This window comes from Haplochromis burtoni, unplaced genomic scaffold (genome assembly GCF_018398535.1).
Source record: "Haplochromis burtoni strain Fernald_Lab_line unplaced genomic scaffold, NCSU_Asbu1 Contig_13, whole genome shotgun sequence".
In the NCBI taxonomy this organism is placed as follows: Eukaryota; Metazoa; Chordata; class Actinopteri; order Cichliformes; family Cichlidae; genus Haplochromis; species Haplochromis burtoni.
In genome coordinates, this window is record NW_024582374.1 from 2285942 (window position 1) to 2308924 (window position 22983).

General features: G+C 42.2%; 1 protein-coding gene across 1 annotated transcript in view; it reads left to right on the forward strand.

The window, feature by feature from the left end:
- lpp (LIM domain containing preferred translocation partner in lipoma) overlaps window positions 1-22983 on the forward strand; it is a 131301-nt gene that overhangs the window by 71418 nt on the left and 36900 nt on the right. Inside the window, exon 6 of the mRNA XM_005919729.3 lies at window positions 15593-15689. Coding sequence (XP_005919791.1) covers window positions 15593-15689 — 97 coding nt within the window. The remainder of the gene's footprint in view (window positions 1-15592; window positions 15690-22983) is intronic.

Consider the following 22983-nt stretch of genomic DNA (forward strand, 5'->3'; position numbering starts at 1 on the left):
TCAGATGACTGTAATCTTTCATCTAACTGATTGTTACCATGAAAAAGTTAATTAAAGAACTTTCCTTGTTATGCTGGAAAAAATGAGCTCTGGTTACCTGTAGCTTACCTGTAAATCGTCTTTGTTGTTGCTTTTTGGTTGTGTAGGACCCCAGTTCTCAGAGGTAGGTTTGAATGGTAGAGATAATTATATTTATGCATGTGTGAACACTTGCTTGTTTACATCACATGCGATGCTGGCTCCTCAGGAGATGACCCTAGCTGCCCTAAATTTAAGAACCATGTGCAGATCTTAAAAAAGCCAGCAGACTGAGTGCCGGGTTACCAGCTCGGCTGCAGAGAGAATTCAGCGCCTGGTGCAGGGTTACCACCATGTGTAACTACAAAGCGAGAGCCAAAGGCTTCGATGAGATGAAGACATGTTATCTGTAACCCTGTGATCTTCTCTGCATGTAGATGCACCTTGAAACAAATTGCACTGTGTTCTGTACCAAATATGTACTGACAGGCAGACGGCTCCATATTTCTTATTGTACTGACAATTTGTGCTTAGCATCTATGCGCTGGCCTCATTAAAAACATGGATTTTTCTCACATCAGGTCAGTGATCGTGTCACATATACACATCTACTGTCCTTTTTGTCTATTTTCATTTCCTTCACAGCTTCATGGAGCCTTTACATAGAAATCTGTTGCTGATCTTTTTATGTGTTTTTCTTCAGTCTACAGAATCTCCCTCCGGCTACATGGGAATGAAATAAATACTCCTTAGAATTCCTTAAAGCTGCCGTCTATTTTTACTTAACCATAAAGTCTTAACATCAGAAAAAGCAGCCTTAAATTCTCGCTCTGTACCTCAACACATTTATGTGTTTTCTATTCAAACGCCACGATACTTAAGGACACAATCACATCTATTTCTGTAAAAACGTTGTTTTTCCTGCTATATTAATTTACAGTGGTGCTTTCAGAAGAACGATGCCACTAAAATAAGCCTTTATGTGTGAATCCGAGTGCGTTTGTGCAGGTAATGAATCTGAAAGTATAATTAGAACATTTTCCATGCAGTTTCTCAGTCTTATTGTCTTGACAGCACAATTAAAAACAAAATGAGTTATGATTTTGAAAAAGCACACCCACGCATATCTAAGTATGAATACTCCAATTACACCTGTGAGCTGCTTTGCCCTTTCAACTGTTTTTTTCCATGTTTTAAAAAGGCAATATTACACATAAAAGCTGCTTTTCTTTAATAGTAGTCTGTGAGCTTTAGTCCGGCAGTTAATGGTGCTTACTGCTACGTGTTCACGGCACCAAGACGACAGGGAACTTGTCCGTGCTTTTAATAGAAATTTGCAGTAGTAATTTGCAGAGTAGTTCAATATTATAAACTTGGATTTATGTTTACTTGCTAGAAATCATCATATTTGCCTTTGCTGGCACGTTGATGTGTTTCTTACGCATTGCCAAATGAGTAGAAACGCATAAAATAAGAACAGACCGGAGCTGTCTTAAAATCCACTGGCGAGACGAAATCTTGTGACAGATGAAAACATCGCATCTCTGTGTGCATAAAAAAACATCTTTCCATCATGTTTTCCACTTTTTTGTCAGAGGCAACGTTTCAGTTAAAATGTATCTCTGCTGACAAGATTTAATGGCAGAGGATGGAGAATTGGCACCACCAGCATTTTATCTCAACAAACCAAACCCCGATGCCTGCTGTTAGTAAAGGAAGAAATGAGCATTAATTTGTTTTTTCTTAGGATTTTTTTTGAAGTTCGTTGACTTTAGTTAGTTGAAATTGTGCTGAAAATCTCGCTACTTAAAGATTACAGCGTCCAAGAGTGGCATAATGGATCTTATTTTTCTGAATCTGGATGCAAAAAGAAGTTGGATTGTACAGAAGTCGAGGAAAAACAAAATAAACATTGTACTTTTTGACTGACTCATGACCTCATTAAACACTTAACGCCTTACTGTATAAAACATAATGATTGCTATGTTTAACACTGTGGTTTTTATTAGCGTCAACAAGCAGGATAAAGGAGGGTGTGCTTTGTGCTACCGTCACAATAGTGAAAACAGTGGTTTGGCACCGCGGCATGTGATCTGCAACTTGTAAACTCATTGCTTTTGAAATGGTTCCAAACTGGTTGATTCCTGCACAAATGGGGCTGTACTACAAAATGATTTGGGTACTTGGGAGTCTTGCTTTCATATAACCACAGTAACATGGGACATAAATGCATCGCAGACAAGGCGCAGTCTTTGGAGCAGACTGACCCAGATCGATTGAAGCGTGTCAGCAATTCGTCTACCTTTGTAAATCGTAGTAACTGTGAACCTTCACAAACAGTAGGTGATGTCACAATGGCTACAGCCATCTTTTATATACAGTCTTTGGCAACCACACCAATACTGCACAGCTCACAGGAAATTCCACATTGCTCTGCTCCCTTTCGCAAAAATGATGATCTGTGCATTTTGCTGCCTTTCTAGTCATTCATGTAAATATGGAAACATCTTCTATATATGCTCCAACCTTTGAGCTCATTGGTTGGTGGTGAGCTCTTTTAAGAAGTGCCTCCTTCCATGTGTAGAATACCACAGCAGCAGGTCAGTCGAGGTGGAGGCCCTTGGAAACACCAGTAAATATAACTACAATATACACATAAACTAAGAGCTGCAACAGGCATTGACTAGGGATGCACTTGACATTTCATCAATTTAAAGTTTTTAAAGTATTCTGTGCTTTCTGAAAAAATAGAAGTTGCTGGGAGGAAATGTAAGGGTGTGTAAGATAAATCTTTAAAGTGCAAGAGAAACGAAACTGGTATCAATAAACATTTACACAGCAGATATTTCAGGCAGTGTAAGGCCTACTTCATTTTAATAACTAAATCTAAAAATAGAGACTGTTATAGTCATTTAAATAGGAGGCTGTGCAGGACTTTGTCACATACTGCTGAAAAAAGCCTCATGAGGTACTTACATCCTCTCACCCTTTAAGCTAATGTCAGTTTGGAATATTAAATCTTTGGCCTCGTATCGGTTGACTGACTTGTGCCTTGTAACTATGCAGCACGCATTCTTGTCTGTCATATCATCAGAAGTCATTACACCTCTAATGCAGGTCAGATCGTGCGACAAGGATCAGCTGTATTCCCCGTAGCATTGCAGAGGTACAAGCTACTGTATGTAATTACTGCTGTGCCTCCGACGTGTTGCTGGCACAGTGTGCAGCGGTGGTCCACTCAGGATTTTGTTACCGAATGCTTCGCAGACTAAAGGTCAGTCCGGTGGATCTGATCCGAGGTCAGCGATTTATGGCGGATCTCCTTATGGTTCACTTTCTTGCCAACACATTCGAAAGCTTCCTCTCAGTTACTGCTTCTAGGTTTAAAACAGGTGTGTAACAACACAGAGGAACTGGGCCAATTAAGGTTAATAGAGATGCTGTGCTATGAATAAATGCATGAGACAATATTGAAAACTGATTACCTAAGTGATGTTTTACTACCACAGCTCTTCAAAATCAGAGTAGCTGCTGAAGTATGGGAGTTCTGACTTTTGTTTTAAATTGGAATTACTTTACAGATGACTAATAAATAAAATAATGACAAAGTAGTGAAGACTTTTAATTGTGCCCTAAAACTACAGCTGTCCTGATGGTATACGAAACCACCTGCTGGAAAGTAAAAAGGAACATCCTGAGAGTTTTTAACCACAGCTACTCCTTGATAATAATTATAAGAAGAACTTATAATCATAACAGGTCACTAAAGATTTAAAACAATACTTTTATTTAGTCCCGATTGCCAGTCTTGGCAGCCGGGTATCAGTCCGCCAGGGCCTCCGCTCCTGGCCGCCGCCCGGCACACAATTCACCCGACCCCTATAGCGCCTCATGCGGGTGGTGGGCCTGCGGGAGGATTGGCCCATGTCCCCTTTTCGGGCTGTGCCCGGCCGGGCCCCATGGACTAAGGCCCGGCCACCAGACGCTCGCCCTCGGGCACCCTCACCGGGCCTGGCTCCAGGGCGGGGCCCCGGTAACCCGGGCAGGATAAACTCTTCCCTCGATGTTTTCTTCATAAAGGGTATACAAGCGGCGGAAAAGAGCTTCCTCCGAAGGGTGGCTGGCCTCTCCCTTAGAGATAGGGTGAGAAGTTCGGCCATCCAGGAGGGGCTCAGAGTAGAGCCGCTGCTCCTCCACATCGAAAGGAGCCAGCTGAGGTGGTTTGGGCATCTGACAAGGATGCCTCCTGGGTGCCTCCTGGGTTTGGTGTTCTGGGCATGTCCCACCGGGAGGAGGCCTCGGGGCAGACCCAGGACACGCTGGAGAGATTATATCTCTCGGCTGGCCTGGGAACGCCTTGGCGTTCCCCTGGATAAGCTGGAGGAGGTGGCTGGGGAGAGGGAGGTCTGGGCTTCTCTGCTTAGGCTGCTGCCCCCGCGACCCGGCCCCGGATAAAGCAGATGAAGATGGATGGATGGACTAGTTACTTACATGATCTACATGGTCCATCGGTATGGCAAGGACAATGGCGGGTTATGTGCAATATGTGTACACATTTTTGAAAGACATAAGCTTTGATTGTATCTTAATTATCAAATTCCAATCACTACGTTGTTTTACAGTCAAGTGGCTTGCAAACCTAGAGAAGTACTGTTTAGGAAGTCTTGATTTTAAGTGTTTCTTTGCGAGATTTCTGAAGTATTCCACATATACAAACTCTGATTTACAACAGATAAAACCATTAAAAATGGATTCCTGTAGAAAATATGATAGGGTCATAAATGACCCTATCTGATTGCTAAATAGCTGGGTTTCTTGCGATTAAACACAATTTTATAGCATTACTAAATGAACAAAGTTTCCTGGCCATTATCGCTGTAACTATAAGTGAGCATATGGCCACTGTAAGCCTAGTGTTGGGTTATGAGAGACATATAAATAATTTCAAAAAGAACATCTATAAATCTATGTAATGCAGCTTTTCATGGGTATTTTCTTTCCTGGAAAGCTCCATTCAGTTGTATGTGTGAATTCCAATGAACTACCAGATTCTTATTTCCAGGCAACTCCAATAAAGAGATGTGCAGCTGTGAGTCTTTACATGGAATAAAGATGATTTTTACAAAGCTTCTGTTTACAGAGCTACAACTTGAATGTTCCAGAAAACCTCCCAATGATTATTTGATTCATGATACTCATTTTATAGATGAGCTCATTGGTGTCACTTGAATATTGTTGTAGTTGCTTTCAGGTTCTTTTTTTGTTAGTTGTTGATTGGCCGCTACCTTCAGCCAGTCGTAACCCCTTGTAGATCAGAAGTGTTTGTCACATAACTGCTCATAAATAATAGCCCCTGCCACTGTGTTCTCTTCATGCCCCCTCTCAGACGAACAGCTTGGCTGGTAAATAACTGGCCCGATCGATACCTGTCATTGCAGTTCAGTGAGCTCCGGCAATCCAAAATGTCTTAGCAGTTTATTTTCTTGTTTTCAACCTGCTGTCGTCACTGTGCTGGATTGAAGAGGTGCAGCTATATCCTGCAGTACTGAGATTTTACCACAGCTTTAAAGCGTAGTGTGTGTGTTACCGTGTTGGGCTTTGGTGGCATTTACCCACTTCTCAAGTTCTAAAATAGAGTTCAAACAGCCCCCCATCAACAACAAACCACCCACTCTTCCCAAAGCAAGCGCTTAGCTTCGTTCTGAAGCTAAAAGGCTGTGGAAAGACTTTCTTAATTGAAAATATTACCCTGTCAGGCGAAAAGACCAGAGAGTAGGAAGTTATGAACCCCTAAGTGGGCCTGAAGATGTTTTTACAGTGTTTTCAAAGTTCGATTTTAAGTTGTTTTTAAAGGCACCTTCAGAGCTCACGACCTGTGTCAACACCACATTACTGTAGTGTTCTGTGCGTGATAGATATTTAAAACTGAGGCTTTTTAAATGTCAAGGGAGGAAATGAAGGGACGAGGAGACAGAAGGGAGTAAGCAGGAGACTGCAACGGCGCAATCGGAAATACTAAGAAGCTGCAAGAGATTCAAAATTTTAAGAGAATGTTTGCACAGGAAGAAAAGAGAGAAAAACTCAGTATCGGCTCAGGAGTCAGGTGATGGAAGATTATGATTATTATGTTAAGACATCAATCATAAGAAGCCCAATGAAAACACAAGATTGAAATCCGTGTTTCAACTATTTGATGCACATTTAAATACACACTAATTACTATAACGATTATGTTAATTTGCCGTCTTCTCTTACCTTTGTGACTGACTGTGGAATCATCAGTGAAATGCTGAATATAATTTCTGTAATGATACATTTAGAAATGCACAGTGATTTTTTTTTATTTATTTATTTTTTAAATCTTGGCACCGAACTTTTCACATATTAGCCAAGTTTAAGGGACGGGCCTATTTTATACTCTGTATAAGCTTTGCATGATTCACAGTTCAGAATAATCCTTCCCTGTCTTGTTCTGGGCCTTGGTGTAGCCCTGAGTGCTGGGTTTGGCTTTTCTGTTTTACTTTGCATCTTGTTTTGTTTTTTTTTATGTTTATGCAAGTTTCCTCCGTGACCTCCATTATCTCCCACCACTGGGAAAAAAAACAAAAAAAACCCAAAACACCATAGCATAGTGCTGCCTTTTTTGGTCCACGACATTCTAACAAAAGACTTTCTCGATCTGAAGTGTGAAATGCTTTTTTAGCTCACTTCCCCTTCCATTCAAGAAAACTTTCTCCTGATTGGCTGCTTCATACAAACAGAACGTTTGAGCAGTAGGTGTTTGCAGCTCCTCTGCCACAGATGACCATATTAGGGATATCCGTGCATCTTGAAATGATAAATAGCTAAAAATAGACTGTCTGAAACTGAGCCTTTCACGCAACAGGAAGGGACTCGCATCCACAAAACAGCTACCAAAGCACAGAACACCGAGACTTCACTCTTTGTTTTTCAGTTCTCTAGTAAATATGCCATTAGTCTGCTATATACTTGCAATGCAAACAGTAAAATCTTGTAGTATCTTTGAACAACAGTTAGAAACCCGATGACTGGTTGCAGACTCTACTACTTTTCAGAAGTTAAGCATTCTGCTGTTATGCATTCATCTTACTAGATGATATTTTTTGTTTCTTAATTTGATGACCCATTTGCTCAGCCACTGCTCATGGCTGAGAAACTTTCTGTTTATTTTTCAAATATCAAGTCGCTGTTGGGCACGTGCAAAATTGCGGTGTGCAAATCGCAAAAAAAAGAGACCAAGTCATGTGACGGTACAACCACATGACAAAGCTGGTGGCTGCAATAATGCTAGTGAAGCTAAGTGTGAAGCCCTGTAAATTCCACATCAATCTATTTTAATATTGTGTAAAACTCCAGACAGTGCTGTACAATAATGTCCATGTAGATTGTGTTTGATTGATGGTTCTAGCTTTTCATCACCACAGCCCCTGTGTGCATTGAAAGAGTAGCAGAGGTACGGTAGGCTTTCTAAACACTGTTTATTCCTTTTTATACCAGAGCTGACACTGAGCACAGTGGATGGCTTTCTTGCATTGACTCCAGTGACAGACGGTCCCTGTATGTAAACAATAAAAAATATTTGGCGTGAAGAGTGTTCAGTCCTCTGTGTCCAAGATTAGTTAGTAAAGAATGGCTTTAATTAGCTCACTTCATTCAATGGGGAAGAACTGATGGACTGTCTGACACTGCTTGGCTGTGTTAATGTATTGATCACACAGTAAGAAAAAGGCTCTTTTTGGTTCAGTTACAGAGGATGTGGCCAAAACCACCTGCATGAACAGTGGCCCCTGCTGGATCCTCCTGGACATGATCTCCTCAACACCTTTCTGCACACCAAGTTTTCTCAGTTTTTGGTGTCCTCTCTTCCCTCCTCACATCCTTCTCCGACCACAATAGAAATCTTTTATCCGCCCTTGAATCAGAGTCAGTGAAACGTGTACACTTTCGAATCATTTTTTTTTTCCCACATCGGGGAAGCGTCCCCGAGCGGATTGGCCTTTGTGTGATCTTGGCCGCAGCGTTTGAGCGGTAGCTTTTGGTCAGGAGATATCTCTCAGGGTGTCATTCAGATAAACCATGCAGTTGTTTAGGTGGAATTGGGAAGGATATATCATGGTTTTGCCTGAGAGGTAAAATTACACAGGAGATCGGCACCACTGTGTATTACAAAAGGGAAGTGCAGGTTCCCGATACATCGATTTGAAAGGATAACCTGGATGAATCTTCATTATGTCCACCACATGTGTTTAAATATGGATCTAGGCTACCACATGAGGAAACTGCAGGAGAACACTTGGAGCTTGCACCCAAAACCAGGGAAACCTGCATCCTCTTTAATATCGTGTTTGCTCCGGTCGCAGGATGGTAATTGTATACAAAGAGACGCCAAATAAGTTTTATCTCCGTCCCAACAATTTGTGCAGTCATTTGTTGTTGTTGTTGTTGGGTTTTTGTTTTTTGTTTTTTTAGATTGCTCGTGGCACCCCTCTCTGCACGCTCAGATTTTCAAATATCTGTTTGCAGGGGGATGTGTCAGTTCCAAACAGATGACCTAGTTTTTACACACGCACATCTTACAAACATTGAAAGGCCCCTCTACATACATTACATGTCTGCAAACACTCTCAAATTCATCCCTTTATGTGAATTCACTTCTCAGCGAAGGTTTGAATGGCTGTGGAAAAAGTCAATTATGGAATTGGTTAATTTTTAATTATCGTCGGCTGCTCTGTACACAGCTGCTCTACAGTTGACTGTTATTTTTTTCCTCTCTGTTTAATTGGAGCTGAAACAGCATGACCTATTTTGTTTGGAGAGAATGTATACTTTATCTGCGCCTCCTCAGAAGGTGGCCTTGAGCTTAATTTGCAGCGCCGCGATGTCTCCTCTCAAAGTGTAATGCGTTACAGATTACTCGTAACCTGTTTTACATCGCAGGCTGCATATTCATCATTTGGATTACATAAAGCTACGAACATGCGATCGGTTGGAGAAATGACAAAGCAAACTTTCACCACAGGTGATGTTTTTATTGCCTTCATTTGGAGTCGGAGAGAGACAGTGGCGTCTCATCCGCCTCTAAGTGCACCCTGGTCAGTTTTATAAATGAAAGGGGCTTTCATAGGTTTTATATTGTGTCACCCTGATACAGTCAATACCATCCACTGTAAAGTGAGAGCTGTTAATACACAGCATTTAACCTGCACGTTCGCTTCTAAACACACGACGTGCAGAAGTCCCCGCACACACACACGCGCACACTCTGAAAGGATAGTGTGACTGATCCAGCAATCCTTTCATTGTTCTGGTGAAACGGAGTCGCCTAAGCTGCTGTAATCACTCGTTTAGTGTTGCGGCAACAAATGCATATTTTTAGACATTTCCAATCCAATAAGAAAATTCAATCCACTCGTGAACCTTCACTAATGCAGTGGTCCATTTGCTGTTGTTGTGGTTATTATTACTATTATTTTAATAAGCCCATTCCCTTCCAAAGGCTCAATGTCCATTTCAAATAATACAGCTGTGACTGAGAGAGACAAAAAGCCAGGGTGTCACATTTTTGTGAGCTGACTAAAGCGGCTCTGACTTAAAGCTGCAGCTCCATTGACACTAAAGAGTATTTCTGCATTGTGAAGTCCATCATCATTTAATCTGTGGATAAATGTGTCTGTGAGTGATTATGTCTTTCTTCAGTTTGTGCTGATCGTGCAGGAAGTGTTCGGCTATTGTTAAAGGCAAGACAATTGTGCTTGGTTTAAGGTGCAATGCTGCATTTACAGGAAGTAGATGAGAAGAAACGCGCAGCTGATGGAGACACGGATTAGTGTTGCTTTCCATCGGGCTCTTTTTACACTGCTTGTACTTTTCCCCCCTTCTGGTTATCGCTTTCAGCTCAGTGGCTTGTGCTGTTTATGCAGCGGCTCTTGGTCTCATTGTGTTCGCATGCTCCTTTTGGACTATGCAAAACAAGAAGAAGAAAAAAGGAGTGACCTAAATATGAAGATACAACTCACGATTCCTCAAGAGTTGAACTGACATTTGAATTATGCTCACTTTTTGGGTAAAGAAATCTAAACTGTAATGGTACTGTAGCTGCTGTGTGTGTGTGTTGTTTTTAGAAAGAGGAAAGTGCAGTTTTGTGTATTTGTAGATCCTGATGAGCCGTGTTTGCTTGGCCTTCTGTAGACTTGCAGGTGGGTTACTGATGGGAACATTTTACAGCCTTGTATACTCAACCACATGTTTCCCTTTTGGTTTGTTATGGTTATATTCTAAGTCATCTCTCGTTTCATGAGATTCAGTATTTAGGAGAAGCCATGTTGCTATTAACTCTCCACTATAAATAATGTTTATTGGGGCATCTGTGGAGTTGAAGTGGGTTCACCAGTTGGAAGCTCATCACAATTGGAACATCCCCGATTCCCCCACTCCAAGATACTCAATTACCTCCCAACCCTTCCATCAGTGTGTGAGTCTGTGTGAGCAGTATAAAACGTGCTATATAAAAGTACTGGGGCGTGGTGGATCTAAGCCCTCTTTTAACTCCACTCCCTTTAAGCCACCTTGCTTTTGGTTGGCTGCCTCTCAAACAAATGATTTAAACAGCAGGTAGAGCTGCTTACCTGTGGTGGCCATATTAGGAATAGCCACTCTCTCATGAAAAGAACCGTATGAAACTGAGTGTTTAGGTGTTTGCAGATGAGACTGTGATCTGAAACTGTGAGCACTGTGAGTAGCAGGGAGTGACTAGAGACTGGAGAGGTGGAGGTATGCTCTTGAGAGAAGAGGATGAAAGTCGGTGGAAGCAAGACAGAATGCGCGTGTGTAAATGAGAGGGTGAAGACTCAAAAAGTAGAGAAAGTGAAGCTAGATGAGTTTAAATACCTGTAGTCAACCGTCCAAAGCAAAGGATGGTGCATAAGAGAGGTGAAGAAGAGAGAGCAGAGAGGGTGGAGTGGGTGGAGATGAGTGTCGGGTGATTTGTGACAGAAGGATGGCACCAAAAGGGGTGGTTTACAAAATAGTAGTGAGATGTTAAGATTGGACGTAAGCTGTTATGGTTTTCATAGGCGTGAGTAGAATGGACAACATTAGAAATTAGTCTATCAGAAGGACAGCTCAGGTTGGGCAGTTTGGAGACAAAGTTAGAGAGGTGAGGCTGAGATGGTTTGGACATGTGCAGAGGAGGGATAGGCGACTTATTGACAAAGGATGATGAAGATGGAGCTGCCAGGCAGGAGGAAAAGAGGAAGCCCTCAGAGGATTTTCATGGAAGTAGTGACAGGAGAGGAGGAGGCATCCTCCATCCAGATGATCCATTGTGGAGATGTCTAAAGAGAGACAATTAAATTCTCAAATGTAATTTAGTGTCTTAATTTGATGTCTTCTCTTGTTACAACAAATTTAAAAACGTTGGATCTTTACTGTGACAGAGCTGATGTGCTCTGTGTGGTTTCGTCTCACAGATCTGTAGCTGTGCGTATAGTTCCAGCTTCCTGTTTGGACGCCTTTGTGGCACCTCCTCTAACAAAGGTGCAGATGCGATGCCCTGAGAACAGTTGTCTCTCCTGTTCACTCTCTGTCACTGCAGTGGAAGCAGGAAAGACAGAGCCTGAGGTTTAGTTCTTAGCGGGACACAGCGCTGTCAGGGCATCAGGTGAGAGCATGTACGGAGCCCCCCCCCGCCCCCACTCCTCACCCCACCCAGCACACTCCACTCGTCACCTAATCGGGTCTGACACAATGCCAATTCCACAGTGGGTGGTGCACACAGCTTTATTCATAGATGTGGCAGTCGGGCAGCGATCAGCTCCCAGACTCTGTCGCGCCATATCAGCTAGCACGCAACGGCGGTCACTTATAGATGCTATTGTTGTCTGTGATTTTATGTGTTCTGGCATTTAACAAAATCATTTTTCAAGTGGAAAGCATTTGATGATCCATCAGGATATCTTTCAGGGGTGTTACGAGTGAAACCTGCGAGCCTGTCCGTGCAAAACAGTGTACGAAGGGTGCAGATGTTAGGCCAACGAAATTTAAGCACCAACTTCAATGAAACTGCGACAGAGTGTCCCGAAGGCGTAGGCAAACAATTTACTGAATTGAGCCAGACATAACTGAAAAATTCACGTCTGCGGCACATATAGCTGCTGTATGGTTTCTATTGTTGCCTCTGAAAAGCTGAACAGGAACTGCGACTCAATCATAAAGCGTGCAGGGAAGCAATTTCTTTCTCTTATTCAAGTGAAAAATTATTCTGTGCTGTCACAAAAGACTCCCTAACAAGGTGCTTTAAACTCTCTGGCAGTGCATTGCTGCGGGGTGTCAAAGAGTGGATAAGATATAAATGAAGCTTAAACTCAAAAGTCTGTTTCTGGTAATAGCAGCATTTCGTTCCCTCTCCAATGTGCTTTTGATGTGGAGCTAAGATTAACAGTGTTAAATCGTCTACTTCACTGTCTCAAGCTAACAACACCGGCATAATGAGCAGAAGGTTGACAACAGGGGCACTTCTTTCAGGTATATGATTGATTTTGTTTTCTGTTGTGCGAGTTGTTGTATGCCACCTTTGACCATTTTGTATTATTAAAAAAGAAATGGGATTTAAGGTGAAAACGAGGAATACCCGGCCGCTGAGGAACGTTTCCTTTCGTCTCCTCTTAATCATGTGATCTGGCCGATGATGGCTGAGCAGCTGAGGAAGCGCGAGGTCCCAAGGAATCCGAGGGCTCAGACCCAGCTGCTCTCTAGAGAGAAGAAAGATTTGCACGTCCAACGTGTCGATCCCTCAGAGTTAATGAGGCCTGCTGTTTGGGCTTCCATTATGAGCTGGCTGCATCCTGAGCCAGGCCGGGTAAAGTCATGCATCATAAAGTTCTGACGCTCGCTGATACATCGTGGACAGTAGGCAGAGCTCAGCGTTTCTCACCATCTCTGTAAATAAACGTACCACGCAGGTGACTCTTTTCAGATACACTGCACATTTCGAACACAACCTTTAATCTACTGTTGAAATTACACAGTTGTATACGTGTTCCCGTAACTTTGACACGCACGGTGAGTCACGTTCATGAAAATTGATCCTGAAATGCATGAGTCTGTGTTTATACGCTGGAAGAAGCGTCTGTGCTGTGTTCTAAAGTGTGTGCATGTCAAATAATTAGCAGCATGTAAGCAAAGTTTAATATTTGTGTATTTATTTACTTTTACAGTTTATTAAAGTTTGCCTCCCGTTCTGCAGTAATAGTCAAACGGTAGCCTGTGGGCCAGAAATCATATTTGTGCCCTCAGACACGAGCTGAAATTTCACTTTGTTGTTTACAAAGCAGTCACCGTGATCTCATCCCCGAGCGTTTGTGAGATTTCACCAACAAGCTCTCTGTTGTCGTTTATTTATCGTCTGTGGCTTACGTGTGCTGGCTGCAGAGAACCCACGGTCCAGTGACAGAGATCAGGGAAGTCCGCATTAGGCTGCAGGTTTCTCACCCAGGAGGCTGGTGCACACAGTCTCCCGTTTTTCTGACTCATTTGTTTCATTTTTGGAGATTTGTTTCATTTTAGGGTTAGGAAAAGTTTCCCTATTCACAACAGTAATCCTGCATGTTTTAAAAGTGGCACTCTGGGAGTGACAATGTAGTCTCAATATTGTGTCACACGCTGCTGCCAAAGGACACCTTGTGCGTGACTGAAGCATGCCAGCAGCTCTGACAGTGCCATTATTCTCTCGCCATGGGAACGTAAATGGCCTGTCAGAACTGTAATCATGAATCACGGTAACGTGTTTTTAGTTGCTTTAGCTCGGTTACTGTGCAAATTGTGGCTCACTGTGGAGTCCACCGGAGCTCTTCTTCCGATTCAGAGCAAATGAAACTTTTGGAAGTCATGGTAGCTTCCTTTGTCTTCAGCCGCAGTGCTAATGCTAACTTCTATCAGGACTGCTAATTTACGCACGAGGCGCTCTTGATTGCTTTGTCATTTTTTAAAACGATCGTTTTCATGAATGCCTACTCATCAGTGAGCTCAAGCAGGCCGTCTTCATTTGCAGAGCTGCTGTTAAGAAAATGCTGCTGTGGTGTGCGTTACACTCAATTTTTGGCCCAACAGTCTGCGTTTAGGCATGAGACAGGCCTTCCATCATGAAGTCAAACTGGAGATTACAAGAGATTACAGCATGCTGTTATTCAAAGAACTTAAGTTATTACACGCCTCAGGTCACCAGCGACATTTTGGGGAAAAAAAACATCTATACAAAGCTTTCTTAATCCTTCTTGACACTTTGACAAAAACAGTGTTAAAAACAAATACTTTGAGGAATACAAGCGACTTGAGTGTCGAACTGGGGGGGATGAATGAATTACAGAGGGTGCAATATAGTCGTGTGCACACCTGAGGGTAAAATGCACACAGACGGAGTCGATAACACCAGAAGTGCTGGGTGACTGGATCTGTAATTACGCTCTCGTTCTGCATACAAAAATATGTTTTCTCTAAATCTCCTATTGACCAATCTGATTCCTTTATGTGACCGAGTAAACCGAACGCTTAGTTCACGCTCATCCAGCTCCCAGATGCCACAATTAGGAGCACCTCAAAGGTCAGCTCAGATCTTTGCCCATGTTGCAATATTGAAAATCAAATCTTCTGTAAAGATTCAGTCGGCCCCAGATCTAGGGAAGGTCATCCGAGTGTCGCTGATTTTCTGAAAAAGCTCGGCCACGCAGCGCGAAGAGCGTCGAGTTCAAGCCTCTGGGGTGTCTAAAAGGACACACACGCACCTGTGACGGGATTGCACCGTGAGCCGAAGCTGGATGGGAGGAGGGGGATTCTCGAAGTCTGAGGATGATTGGCAGAAAATGTCAGGCACAACACGTCAGCCCCATACAGGCACAGCAGGCAGATGTCAGATGCTGCATGATAAGAAGGAGGGCAGACTCACAAGGAAGAAGAAGAAGTGGCATCTTCAGAGAGTTATGTCATCCTTTCAGACTCTTTCACAGATTAGGCCCCGGCACAGCTCGCACCCGAAATCTTTTTGTGCTCAGAGTATGATTAAATAAGTATCTCCCGACCTATCGCCCAAATGTACGAGACTTAAAAAACAGCTATCTTCTAATGTTTTCCCCTTCTGTTTCTTCTGCTATCGTTATTTTCCAAACACAGGGATTAGTCAGGGTCACAGTTTTTTCCACATACTTGTGTTGCACAGAAGGAAATGCTCAACCTTCTGGGCTGCACACCACCGGGGCCTGAGCCAGGGTCAGATATCTCAGAGGGGAAAGGCAGACCCAGGACCGTTGGCTGCATGTTAATTATGGTGAAAGTGTTTTGGTTGACCTTGAGGCCATGCTTCATCCTTTTTTAGTAAGGTTTTTGTGAAGCTTTAACTCGAAGCTAGACTTGTGTTACTTATATACATCTGCTATACCCTTTCTTTCCTTTTAAAGCTGAACGGATCACAGATAAGCTTCTTCAGAGTGATGTAAATGTTCATTATCTCTTTGAGGTTTCTCTCCGATTCACAGCCACCGTATGTTCCTTTCTCTGTTTTCAGGGCAGCGCTCCCATGGCCCACCCTGAAGATGAGCTGGAACGCCTGACCAAGAAGATGCTGTATGACATGGACAACCCTCCGTCCGAGGAATATTTTGGTAAGATGCCAAATCTCATTTCACCAACACCTGATCAGCAACATGCTTTTGCTAAGGAAACATAGATGTAGCGTATGCTAACGTATAAGTGCCTTGAACCTGCATTCTTTTTAACGGTCAGCAGGGGGCGACTTCTTTGGTTGTAGAAAGAAGTGTGACTATATTGAAGTCTATGAGAAAATATGAGTTTGGTTTCTTTGATCTCCAACCCGAGTAAGCACTTTACTAATGAGTTTATGGTCTCAAGTCTTATTGAATGCAACATGATGGTCATTTCGGAAATTTTTATCCCTAATACTGTTAGAAAGGAGGATGTAGATGCTGATCAATCCCTTCTTCATGCTGCAACGGACAAAAAGCTTTGCTCGAGATGTCAAACAGCTCTTCATTCAGCAATAAGTGGAGTCAGAGCAGGTTTTATATGCAGTAAATGATATGGACAGTTAGGATGTATTAGTATTTCTTTTACAGTTGATCTGCAGTGTATGCAGTTTTTATGACAACTGGAATACCAGGTCATTCCTGAAATTACAGGTTTTTTGGAGGTGTATTAAGTAATATACTTTGCATTTTTCTATATGAATGTGAGACGAACTAAAAAAAATTGCCGAAACAAAAGTCCGAAATGCTGAAAATACAAATATGTACGAAATGCAAGTGATTTAAAATAATAAATTAATTAAAAAAAAATTAAACAAAATATTACGACTTGAGTCAACCATTTAAAAACACATTTACAATCTAAAGGTATTCCTTAAAAGTCTGTGAGTACTTCTTTAAGTGTAACACCAAATCCAACCAGCATTGAACTTATTCATATTTTCATTTTAGAAAAGAGGTTAATGTAATAACCTGCATTTGTCAGGTTATCACTTTTTAAGCATACAGCAGCAACCTGCATGCTGGCGTGCATGAACATGCTTCGTGTTATTATAACGTTTTTGCTCCTTCTGGTTTAACTAACCAACCACAGAGCTACAGCCTAGTGGAACTAATGAATAGCACCAGCATCCTTATTTTCGTATTGACAGAGCACCGGATTATCTTATTTATTAATTTGGCTCCTCAGACGCTTTATTGTCTGCTACACAAAAATCTTGGGAAACATTTTGAAGTTGAATACAAAACTTGCATATTTGCCATATATGGGCATCAACTGACTGTCTTAACATTCATAAAGACAGTTGGATATTTTCTCTTTTATAATATCACAGTGTTTCTTAATTGATTTCTCCCTCAGCCCCTTCCTCCTGTTCCTGTTCCTATTACCAGACATGGTGACAGGATCATTTGCCTTGTCCCTGTTGTGTTTTCATATATGGTAGCGACATATTTGCTCCGTATAGCGCTCGGGGTGATTTAATGTTCTCCCTCAGCCCCGCTTTGCTGCTTGAACAAATCTAAATAGTAATTTTTGCTGTAATTGGATCTGGAATCTCAGCAGTAAGTGTCGCTGACATGACAACAGTCATAGGTGCTAGTAGAAAAGTGGTTAAAATTAGCTCATTACTCACTGTTTGGGTCACGTGTAAGTATTACTGGGAAGAGCTTTGCAGATAAACAGCATTCTTTTTGAAGGATTTCAAAAGCAGTTCTGCAAACATTAGTGCAGGCAGTGTGATCTCATTAGGAGCACTCACTCTGTCATTTTCACTGTGACATTTTGTGAAACTAAAAGTAGAACCAAACAGGCTCCTTAGTTACTTTTAAAAAAGCAAAGAAACTGAGACTGAGTGTCTGCTGTTGGGTTTGATTGCTGACTAGCAAAATGTGGAATTGTGGGTTAAAACGGAAAAACCTGAATTAAGAGTTCCTAGATTCATCCTTATAGTGACGTAAGTTAGGTTGGTATCTGGTTCAGTGGTTGGTAGTAACTATTGGAGATTTTCTGTGTTTGAACTGCAGGAACTGCAGACCATTGTAGTTCTTAGAAGTCAGATTTCAGGACTGTAATTGGTCCAGACGTAAGTGTACGTTTGTCATGATCCTGGGGTTTTCCAGCCTTTTGTTCTCTTGATAGAGTTGTTGTTTTTGTGCGTCTGTTTGAGTTTCTTCTGCCTCCTGTGTTCCCCTGTCTCTGCTATTTTGTTAGACTGTATGTCTCATTGTTTGTCTCATTTCCTGTTTTGCCTTGAAGGTTATTTTCCCATCTCTGTTACCCTAGTTTTATTTCCTGCTTGTTCCCTTTTTGTTTGTCCCTCTTTCATTGGTTTAAGTTTTGAAAACTTCCACCTGTGTCTCATTCCCTCCTGGAACTCTTAGTGTAATTGGTTCCCAGCGCAAATATAATCTTATGTATGCATTAGGATTGTGTAGGTCACCACTTGGTCAAGTTGTGTTGCTAAGCCTTTCTCCATTGCCTCTCCATCACTCAACTTGACAATACTGATTTGTTGAACACATGAAGGCATCATGAAAACCACCTTTAAAGTGACACTGGAAAAGAATTGGCTATTGCAACAACAGCTCTTCGTGTTGGCATTAAAAAAGAAAGTAAAACACACAGAAATGATCTGACCATGAAGTCCAGGCTTTATTTACGCAACAGGGGAAATGCAACATTAAAAAAGTATTCGTTAATTCGAGAGAAATATAAAAACCTTTGGTTCTCTTAGACCCCATTAAACACAGGCCTAGAAAACAGTTGTCATCATTTGCTAGGACATAATCCCCAGAAACCACTTGTTTGTGATTGGTCGCAAAGAGATGCTCATAATAGCTTTGGTAACTAGCAGATCACTATAACTCGTGGCATCTTTGCTAAGAGCTACTGAAACTGTGAAAACTGCAGTGCAAATCAGAAATGGGCAAAGTTCACCTTCAGAGCAAAAGTTGGACCTTTTGATTTTCTTTGAACTCTGTTGCACTCTTCAGTTTCATCAGCACTCTTTGGTTGGTTGGTTTGCAGACAGGTCGGTGTCTTCCAATAAAACTATGAGCAACCACGGCAATCTGTTAGAAACCAAAGCAATCACAGATGTGTTTTTGGTACAGCACCCTCTTTGTGACCAGTTTCCCCCAGTGACAGCCAGTAAACCAGTAAGCGGTTGGGGAGTATACATTTTTCCCTAGTAACCAAAGTTTTTCAGCGAGTCTCCAATTAATTTGCCAATAGGGGCACAGTGATGAAATGGTGAAAGAAAGGCAACCAGAAGATGTGACTGTAGGTTATAAACCACTGACTATTTATCACATTATTTCAGAGTAAATATTCATGTTGCAAATACAAAGAGGAAAAGGAATATAGAAAGATGTGTAATTCCTGCAGGACCTCCTCGGCAGGTCATTACCTACAGGTAATGGCTCAAGCATTGAACGCAGTGCAAAGCTACCCTGTATTCTTGTTTCTCTTATCTATTAATTTTCATGGTGTAGAAACAGCACTGACTGTTCTTGTCTGGGAAGAAGTCCTCAAGGTAGAGTCTCAGAACTATATCAGTTTGATCAAAGGCGAAAGCACAACTCTGGCTCAAGGTGTAATGAGAACGAGGCACACAGTGAAGGTGTTGGACAGATGAAGGAGATGGATTTTAATATATCTCTATATCTTGGTTGAGTGTCCATCTTTTCACAGCATTTCCCCTTTCTCCCCTTGTGTAGCACTTATATTTAATTTTGCTATAATTGTGAAACAAATATATATATATAACTGCCAGGATTAAACAAAATACCAGTTTTAATACTATTTTGCAAAATAGGATTCAGAAGGCAAGGATTCTGTGCATTTTTATTTCATTTCTATTTTTCCGCCCTCTGCACCCACAGCTGCCAGCGAGTGCCATCCCTCTGCTGCTCTCTTTTCTCTAGCCTTTAATCCCCTTTGCCCTGGAATTAGTTCCCATGCCCATTAGATACCTCATTCAATACATTCAGTGGGACTCTGCAGCAGGCTTTATATCAGCACATAATCACACAGCACACCATGATACCATGTGTAGGTGTATTATAGCTACAGGGACGTGTATTTAACTGGTATTAAGGGATATTCGGCTTCACGTTGGTGCGCACTCATGTAAAGACCTTAATTGGTTCGCATTAGACATAGGTCAAACGGATCTGCTGGCTTAAACAAAGTATAGTCGCTTTACTGAGGAATGGCCTAATTTTTGGGTGTATGTGTTGCAGCCTGGGCATGAACTCTGTGTACTGCTATACCATGCATGCAGTCACCCCCGTTTGCCAGCTCTGAGGCCGACTGGCTGAAGGCTGGTAAAGCAAGGACATGGGGAGTTGAGAAATGGGTCATATGTGAGCTGAGGTAGCCAGAGCAAGTTAGGGATAGCGTGTGCATCCCCAGCTGACAGCGTATGTCTGTTACGGGAGCGGAAGAGGAGGAGGGGGAGGGAGGGTCATCTTGTGGTTAAACATGGCGACAGCGATGAGAGATGGGAAGAGGGTTAGGGCAGGAGCCGGAGACCGAGGCGACTGCTGGGACTCATTAGGAGGGAGTTCAAGCGCAGGCAGATGCTGCTCTGGAAATCCACAGAGCCGTCTTCCTCCCCCGCTGAATAATGTACATACACTCAGCACAGCGATGTGAGAATCAGCGCCGGTCCGGCATGTTTCCTTCTGTATATCCAGAGCTGTGGGAGAATTGGTCTCAGAGCGCAAGACTTTTGTAATTACAAAGGATCTAATGACACGTAGGCCTCTTCTTTTTTGTCGGGGATATTGGGGGAAAGAGGGCTAACAGTTGTTGAAACCCTAAGGCTAGTAATTAACAAGATTAATCAACGTGGGGCTGCGATCTCGAGCGCGCTACTGGACTGGATCATTGTCTTCCTATAGCAAAGTTTTATTGGTGTCACTAATGTCTTTGATGAGCTTCTAATCTGAAACAGCCGTAGTGAGTTTTCATTGGTCCAGAGGGGGTTAATTGAATTGAATTAACGTTATACTCTGGCTCTGTGATGTCACCAGGAAACTTTTCATTAGACACAGCGGAGCACCACACCATCATTACGCTTTCCTGCTGCAGTCCAGCAATTACGCCGGACAAGTCTTTGAAGACTTTCTGCGGCGACATTTAAAAAAGCAGCCATTCCCAAATGCAAACGCTCCTCAAGCTGTTAAAAAAAAACCTGAAAATGATGCACTATAAAAGACCGGCTTTTCTTGCGAGAAACCCAGTTTGCAAGCCAGAAATTCCCCCTATGATTGAAGCTTCTTTGAAAAGCAACTGATTAGTCCTGATTTAGAGTTCCAGATTAGATTTGAGTAATCTGAAAGAGCCTTTTCTCCAAATGTCATCATCCGTCATATTTAATCCACTTAGATTGTGCGTAGGTGTACTGTGTTTGTGGAAATCTAATAAGACACAGCTACTCAGCTTGCAGTACAGATGCCTTGGCATTTGTGCATCAGAGGAACTTACAATATTTTGTCATCACTACATTTCTGTCAACCAAAACCAGGACATAAAGCTGAATAATTGAAAGGATGAGATGCTCTGCATTATTTACAATTAGTGATGATGATACTTATGCAGTGTAGTTCCTTCTGCCGCAGAGAATCTGTTTTTATTTCTGCTTTAACACCCGAATGACAAGTGGAGAATTCCTCCCTGTGATCGCCGACTTTCAGCGTTTCCACTGTATAGAATTAGGAAAACGGTGAAATTTTAATATCCAATCAATATTTATACAGAGCGATTTTTGAGCAGTGGCATAAATGTTATTAACAGACAGTCATTGGAAATTAGCAGAGAGATTCATATGGGCATACTGTACTCCACGCAGGACTCTGAGCTGTCAGGAAAGCCTTTCCTCCTGGTTTGAGCTAGCCTTTGTTTTATGATAAGAGCCAGAGAAGAAAAGGCAGGCTTTGCCATTTTTTCCCGCATAATGTCAGCTGGAAGAGCCCCCATAATTTATAAGGCACCTCACATGAAAAGTTCATGAGGAATCTTGGAAGAGATACAAATGGCAGTGTAGCTCCAGTGCCGTCCAGAGGAGTCAGAGGAACAGATCGGCTAAGGTAATTGGGTCAGAAAAAGTTTGGGTTCACGCTGCGTGCTCTTGTGGAGCTGCTTCTAATTCTTCAGAACGCAACTGAGCATCACAACTTAATGGATTAATAGGCTTCCAGTTTAGACAGCTTTGTGCATTGTCTAAGATACTCTGGTGGAATTCATTTGCATTTTACTGAGGTCGCCCTCAGCAACCTCTTAGGAGTTTGCTTTTAGATGTGCCTCTACATGTCATAACAAATGGGATGTGTGTCAGAGTGAAAACCTTTCTGCTGCCTCAAAAAGACGCTACCCCACCGCACTCCACCTCCACAGTCTGAAAATGCCTTTGGCCAACCAGCTTCCCGAAAACAGATAACTGTTTCCACTTAATGTCTGAAGGTGACTCGTTTAATATCGCTTTATTTTTAATATTCATTTAGGGTGAATACAGATGGGGGGAAAGCTCCAGTAAACAAGCAGGTACAAAGTGATAATGCATTCAAATGTCAGCGCTTTAAATAAAATCTGAAAAATATAAGTTGTTTGCAGTTTTAATTGGAACGCTTTTCTTCTCCTTTTCAAATTTCCTTTAATTAACTCCCCGCGTAGTAGTTTTCACAGTTCGTGCCAGAATGGCTAAGAGCTCCCGTCTCCAATTTAGGAATTGTGCTTTTAATCCAACATTACAGTTTTTAATTTAACTCCATTTATGTCAGCCCCACTGATACTGCTGAAACTACCTGCCTCGCATTAAAAACATGAAACGCATTAAAAACTAACGCTGTACTGTGAAGCGGCCACACAAAGTGCACCATCGGTGAAATATGGTTCAACGGATCAGGACTACTGGTTGTGCGCATGCAGCAACCTCTGAGGCTGAAAGATGAAGCAAATGTGGAAGTGCCAGAGACTGCTGCTGCACAGTGCTGCTGATTTTCCTTGGCTCTGTCTGGAGTGCACCAAAGTTTTCTTGTGCAGGAAAGCCCCGTCTGAGCGCAGACATAACTGACGGTAAATGCTTACTTGATTTCCCCCTTCGTAGAGACTGTACAGGGAAGGATTATTTTTTTCTCTATGTAACTCAACTCTTTAAACTGTATCAAGGCTTGAAATTTGCATTATTATTGAGATATGGTGAGTTTGAGTGACGGGTAGGGAGAGCTGTGCATTATGATGAAATATTGGATGACAGCTGAACGAATCTCCTACACACTGTTTCGCTTTACATTTATTCACTTACAAAGTTTTGATCCTGTTGACCTTCATCAAGCCCAAAGGCAATATCTATCCATTTACACACACACACACACACACACACACACACACACACACACACACACACAC